Source organism: Chanodichthys erythropterus, chromosome 10 (assembly GCF_024489055.1).
Source record: "Chanodichthys erythropterus isolate Z2021 chromosome 10, ASM2448905v1, whole genome shotgun sequence".
Taxonomy (NCBI): Eukaryota; Metazoa; Chordata; class Actinopteri; order Cypriniformes; family Xenocyprididae; genus Chanodichthys; species Chanodichthys erythropterus.
Genome location: NC_090230.1, coordinates 51,813,649 through 51,819,541, shown reverse-complemented (window position 1 = coordinate 51,819,541; position 5,893 = coordinate 51,813,649). Strand labels below are relative to the sequence as shown.

The following is a 5,893-nucleotide window of genomic DNA, read 5'->3' as shown; positions in this document are numbered from 1 at the left end:
CCTGAAGTGATGACTGAATGCAGCTGTAGTTAGAAATTAAACTGCTTGAACTCAAGTAGAGGATCAAAGTCATCTGTTCCCCTCTTCACGCTTCTTTAGGGCTCACGAGTTACACTCGGATCACATCACAGAATGAAAGACCTGGCTGGCGTGTGGAGGCTACAGCCTTTGAGGAGCTGTTAATCGAGCAGGATTTCAGGATATGGGCCATTAAAAAAAAAAAAAAAATGTAGTTCTGCATAATTAACATGTCCGAGGCCTTTAGACATTTTGCTGGCTGTATTCCCTGCATATATTTAGCATCCACATGTAGATGCATGCCTGAAACATAACACTACCAGTACTGCCAAAAGACAGACCTCTGTGCATAACGATATTTATTATGCTTCACACTTCAGCTGCTTTGAACAGGTTGGAAATAGAAAATAAGTATTTCTGGTTTAAAACACAATAGCAGAGAACTGTAGAACAAAAATCTGTGAAATAATGCTAATTCCTACAGTAACATAAAATATAGGTAGTCAGCAACGTTATTAAAAAAAAATAGTTCTCAAACATTTTCCAGCAGCAATCATTGCTTACCTGTCAGCAATAGTGGATACATGTTCTTGCAGCTTCTATGTTGGGCTACACCCAAAAAGTACATGAACCCACAAATTAGTAATGCTATCAATCAAACAAAGTGTGGTTTGGTAAGAATTTGCCAGCTTTGATATTAAGGTATGTTTCTTAAGAAGTTAATATGTAAAAGAGTCCATATCATTATGACTTTAATTGGTATAATATCTCATCAGAAATTCACATGCAAAGTGTGTTCATAACTGATACTGCATTGATTGTCCAGATACATGTATGCAGATAAGAGCAGTTGACAACATATGAACAATTGTGAATTCAATGCAGAGCTGCATGCACTTATATTTTGAGGGGTTTACATATTTTTTATTTTATTTTAGTTGCAATCCTATCAGTTACTACGAATTCAATACAGAGCTGCAAGCTCTTATTTTTATTTAATTTATGTATTTGAATCCACTTAAAAATCAGTGTGGACACTTCTGATTAAAAGAGAAATGAAATCTAACAGTGGGCTAATGCATACTAGAATGATCACTTAGTGGAATTTAAGCAACATCTAATTTGTCCAAAAGCCACTTATGTGAACCCGTTCCCTCCAGCTAAGAGTGACATATGTTAATACGAATTCGTTTCACTGCGTTTGTTTCTCATGAGGCAGTGACACTGATAAGCACATTTTAAAAATCTCTGAAGACATGTCGAAACTTTCCCTTCGCTTCAGATGAATGATCTCGCTTGGCAGGCGTCTTCATTTCCAATAACAAAAGAAGGTGAAAGGGCTCTTTTTAACAGGGATGGATTTACAGGAAACGGCTGCCTTAAAGCATAAAGAAAGTGAAAGTTAGTGAAGAATCGTATAAAAGGAGTGCATGCACCGGTGAGGCACATATCTGTTGAGCACAGGTGAAATAACACATACAAAGGGACAACATGATGTTCTCTAACTCTATGACATTATGGGCTGGTGCTCTGCTTATATTAAACGTCAGTCTATGCTCTGCAACAGGTGAGGCAAAAATGACCATTTTAGCAATATCCTCATGCAAGAGGTTTAAATTAATCTGTTTTAAAATGTATTTGAACATATCTGAAGGTTAAATATGAACAAGAATGCAAGTGCTTTATTTTACAATTTCTTTACAATAATTTATAATACAACTTTTTACAATTCTAAACTATCTAAACTAAAGAAAATCTGGTTATTTCTTCATTGTTTAACAGGTGAGACTGTGTAAATTGCTAATGATTAACATTCTGTGCACTGTTTAACTACCACAGCTCATAGTGATGGGGCAGAGGATTGCTGTTTAACCACCAGCAACCGGCGCATCCCACAGAGGGTGGTGAAAACCTTCACCATTCAGACCGGTGATGGAGCCTGCAGAGTGCCTGCCACTATGTAAGTCGCATTACACGCATTTCAAAATGCCTAAAAAAACTGCTTCAGACAAAGGTGTATTGGATTTTACTTATTTAAATATTAATACTTTTCCACAGATTTGTCACAAAGAAGGGCTTGAAGCTCTGTGCACCCTTTCCCAGTGAGAATAATTGGGTAAGCAAACTGATTGACCACATACTGGCACCTAAAACCCCCCTCAAAAAAACGAAAGGTATGTGTTTGTATTTATTTCATCATCAAATATCAGTAATCGTATATGTGTGTCTGTACACAATATGTAATGTAACATAGAGCACAACCAACATCATATAACACAACATAACATTTAGAACACATAATGTTTTGTAACAATATTGTTTAGAACATAAGACACAACACATAACATGATATAAAATTTTGAACACAACACCACAAAACATAACATAATAGCATAAACACAACATTTTTAACATCACAGCAACATAATTTAACACTTAAAACATAATATAACCTTTAGAAGATGTAACATAATAACATTTATTTAGAACACATAACAATGTAACAATAACATTTAGAACATAACATAAACACAACACATGTAATGTATAACATTATGAACACAACACAGCAATTTAATACATAAAATTTAGAACATATTTAGAAGACATAATGCAATGTAACAATCATTTAGAACATAATAGAAAACACAACACAAAACAAAAATTCATTTAGAACACAACATAACATTTATGATACATAACAATGTAATTTAACATAAATCACAATACATAACATAATATAACATTTTGAACTCAACATACGTTTTTTTCTTTTTTCTTACAGGAAAGAAACAGAAACACCAGTGAATCAGATTCATAGATCCAGTCTTCTCTCACACAATGTGCATGTATGCGGCACTGAACTGATCCTAGAACAGATAGCTGATAACACTCATCCTTAATAGTTAATGCTAATTCTCAGGTTTACTACATGTGTACTCTAGCAGAGCAGGTCAAAGTGTGAATCTACTGTCATAGAAAGATATGAGCTATTTGTAAAAAATGTGAACTCTTTCCCCCACTGGTCTACATGAAGAGATTTTAAGCTAATATTTCCTCCATTTGTTGAGTTTGTTTTTTGTCTACATTGTATAAAGTTACTGTGTTTTTTCCTGAGCCATTGAATGAATTTTTTTTTCTTTTTCTACATTTTCTCTTTATATTTTGGAATATAAATAAAATATTTTACATTTTAAATATAAAAATTGTTTGCATTATTTATTTATTTATTTTTTGGTCCATTTACATAATCTCAAAATTAACTAATGACCTTAAAACAAATCATTCTAAAAAACATAATATAAAACTATATCATTTTTTTGTTCCATTTAAAAAAGTATTCTGACAGTAACTACAGGGATTATATCTAACATATGATCTACAGTACACTGTAAAAAATGATTGTGTTTTTAACAGTAAAAGATTGTAAAAATGCTATTGTGAAAAACTGTTAATTGGTTAACAGAAAGTTTTCGTACTTTATACGGTGATTAACTGTAATAAATCTAACCGTACATTTTAGACTAGGACTAGCTTAATTTGTGAAACCGGGGGCTAATGTTGTTCAATGAATGTTTATTGCTTTTTTTTTTAATGTCGTGTGTGTTACCATGATGGTGTTTAGTGTTTGTGTGAATGACACTGTGTGCACCGTCTATATATTAGTATACTGTCCTTTTTTTTAGCTTGTGGAAAAGCTGCTTGTGATGAACTTTGATTCATCATGTGACTCTCATCACCACTGTGTTTGGTGGTTGTCAATGTATTACAAAGTTACAAAACTGATATTAGTTCTTCAATAGGTTGGTAAATTAACATTATTCAGTTAATGAAATGTGTAAATGTTAGTTAAATTTGTATTTTTTATGGTAAATTTCTGGCAACCACAGCAGACTTTTTTTTTTTTTTACTGTAAATTTATTAAGGTTATACTAATGTCCTTGTGACTGTAAAGGGACCCTGTCTTTCTGTAACGGGGCGGGACTCAGGATTGGATCCATGTGCAAGCTTTATTAAAGCCGAGTTCGTAGTTAAACAGGCAAGGGTCAAACAGTGGCAAACAGGTATGGCAGAGAACAGGCAGGGAATCGGGACAGGCAGATATCATTCACAAAACCAGGAAACAATTAACAGTCCAAAATGTCCAAAGGGCAGGCAGTAGGAATCGTACACGGAGAACAGACAGGATCAGAAACAGGCAGACAGATAGACAGGGTAAACACTTGGAAATGCTACAGAGTAAACAAGACCTCGCAATGTGTGTGTGTGAGTGAGAGTCCTTTATAGTCCAGGTTAAGAGCTTCTGGAGTATTTGGCAATAGGTGATTGGTGGAGTGAGTGCATGTGATAGGCAAGGAGGATGCTGGGAAGTGTAGTCCGGAACTGACAGGATTCGTGACACTTTCACACATGCGCTGCCTCTAAGTAAAAGTCAGCATACACATATGGAGAGCTCAAGCAGCAGAAGTGACCTTTAAAATGGTTGTATGATGCGTTTAAAGTATCCATAAATTCTATATACTGTAGTTTCACCAATGACTATAAAATATTTCAAAAAAATGAACTACACAGTAAAGCAGTGCATCTTTTAGCCATGCCGGTCTGCTATATGAACCACCCCCACTCCTCCCACCCCCGCCAAAATTTGATTTGTTGTGCTTTTCACACAATATTGTTTTAAAGAGTGCAATATTTAAACAATTACATGAATATGTTGTATATATATGTGGTCATATCAGCTCTGTGCATGTGATAGAAGACCATTGACTTTATTTCTTATTTCTTGACATTGTGACATCCCATCAGCTGGGCGTTAATCCAGACCATTGCTTTCAGCTGTGTGATGAAGCTGCAGCTGATTCCAGTTTTCTGAAGGATTAGTAGAAAGTTTTACCCCGTGGACAGTGGCATTGTACACACAAACACTCATATACACACATATACAAATGTTTACAGAAATACCCAGAAACCCACAATCCAGATGCCACAGAATTCTTTGCAGCCCTCCAGCATGGAATGCACTGATTAATGAAGTGAAATATCACTGAATTCTGTTCAGGGCCAAACAAAAATTAAGACCTGATAGACAGATAGACAGATAGACAGATAGATAGATAGATAGATAGATAGATAGATAGATAGATAGATAGATAGATAGATAGATAGATAGATAGATAGATAGATAGATAGATAGATAGATAGATAGATAGATAGACAGGTAGACAGACAGATAGATAGATAGATAGACAGACAGATAGATGGACAGACAGACAGACAGACAGACAAATAGATAGATAGATAGATAGATAGATAGATAGATAGACAGACAAACAAATAGATAGACAGACAGACAGACAGACAGATAGATAGATAGATAGATAGATAGATAGATAGATAGATAGATAGATAGATAGATAGATAGATAGATGACAGACAGATAGATAGATAGATAGATAGATAGATAGATAGATAGATAGATAGATAGATAGATAGATAGATAGATAGATAGATAGATAGATAGATAGATAGATAGATAGATAGATAGATAGATAGATAGACAGTCAGGTAGACAGAGAGACAGATAGATAGATAGTCTGACAGATAGATAGCTAGATAGATAGATAGACAGATAGACAGACAGATAGATAGACAGACACACAGACAGACAGACAGACAGATATAGATAGATAGATAGATAGATAGATAGATAGATAGATAGATAGATAGATAGATAGATAGATAGATAGATAGATAGATAGATAGATAGATAGATAGACAGACAGGCAGGCAGAGAGACAGACAGACAGACAGGCAGGCAGAGAGACAGATAGATAGATAGTCAGACAGACGGATAGATAGCTAGATAGATAGACAG

The 5,893-nt window shown here is 34.6% G+C and overlaps 1 protein-coding gene across 1 annotated transcript; it reads left to right on the top strand.

Annotated features, from left to right (window-relative positions):
• The first annotated feature begins 1,447 nt into the window (after positions 1-1,447).
• Positions 1,448-3,131, top strand: ccl19b (chemokine (C-C motif) ligand 19b). The gene is made up of 4 exons (XM_067399411.1): positions 1,448-1,585; positions 1,858-1,978; positions 2,077-2,192; positions 2,804-3,131. Exons 1-4 carry the CDS (start codon positions 1,510-1,512, stop codon positions 2,824-2,826), a joined length of 336 nt encoding a protein of 111 aa, XP_067255512.1. The 5' UTR covers positions 1,448-1,509; the 3' UTR covers positions 2,827-3,131.
• The last annotated feature ends 2,762 nt before the right edge of the window (positions 3,132-5,893 follow it).

Bases quoted from the DNA above. Each gene is read 5' to 3' on its own strand.
- ccl19b (XM_067399411.1), top strand. From the start codon at position 1,510: ATGATGTTCTCTAACTCTATGACATTATGGGCTGGTGCTCTGCTTATA. The intron at 1,979-2,076 runs GTAAGTCGCATT...ACTTTTCCACAG, and splicing joins TGCAGAGTGCCTGCCACTAT to ATTTGTCACAAAGAAGGGCT. The intron at 2,193-2,803 runs GTATGTGTTTGT...TTTTTCTTACAG, and splicing joins CCCCCTCAAAAAAACGAAAG to GAAAGAAACAGAAACACCAG.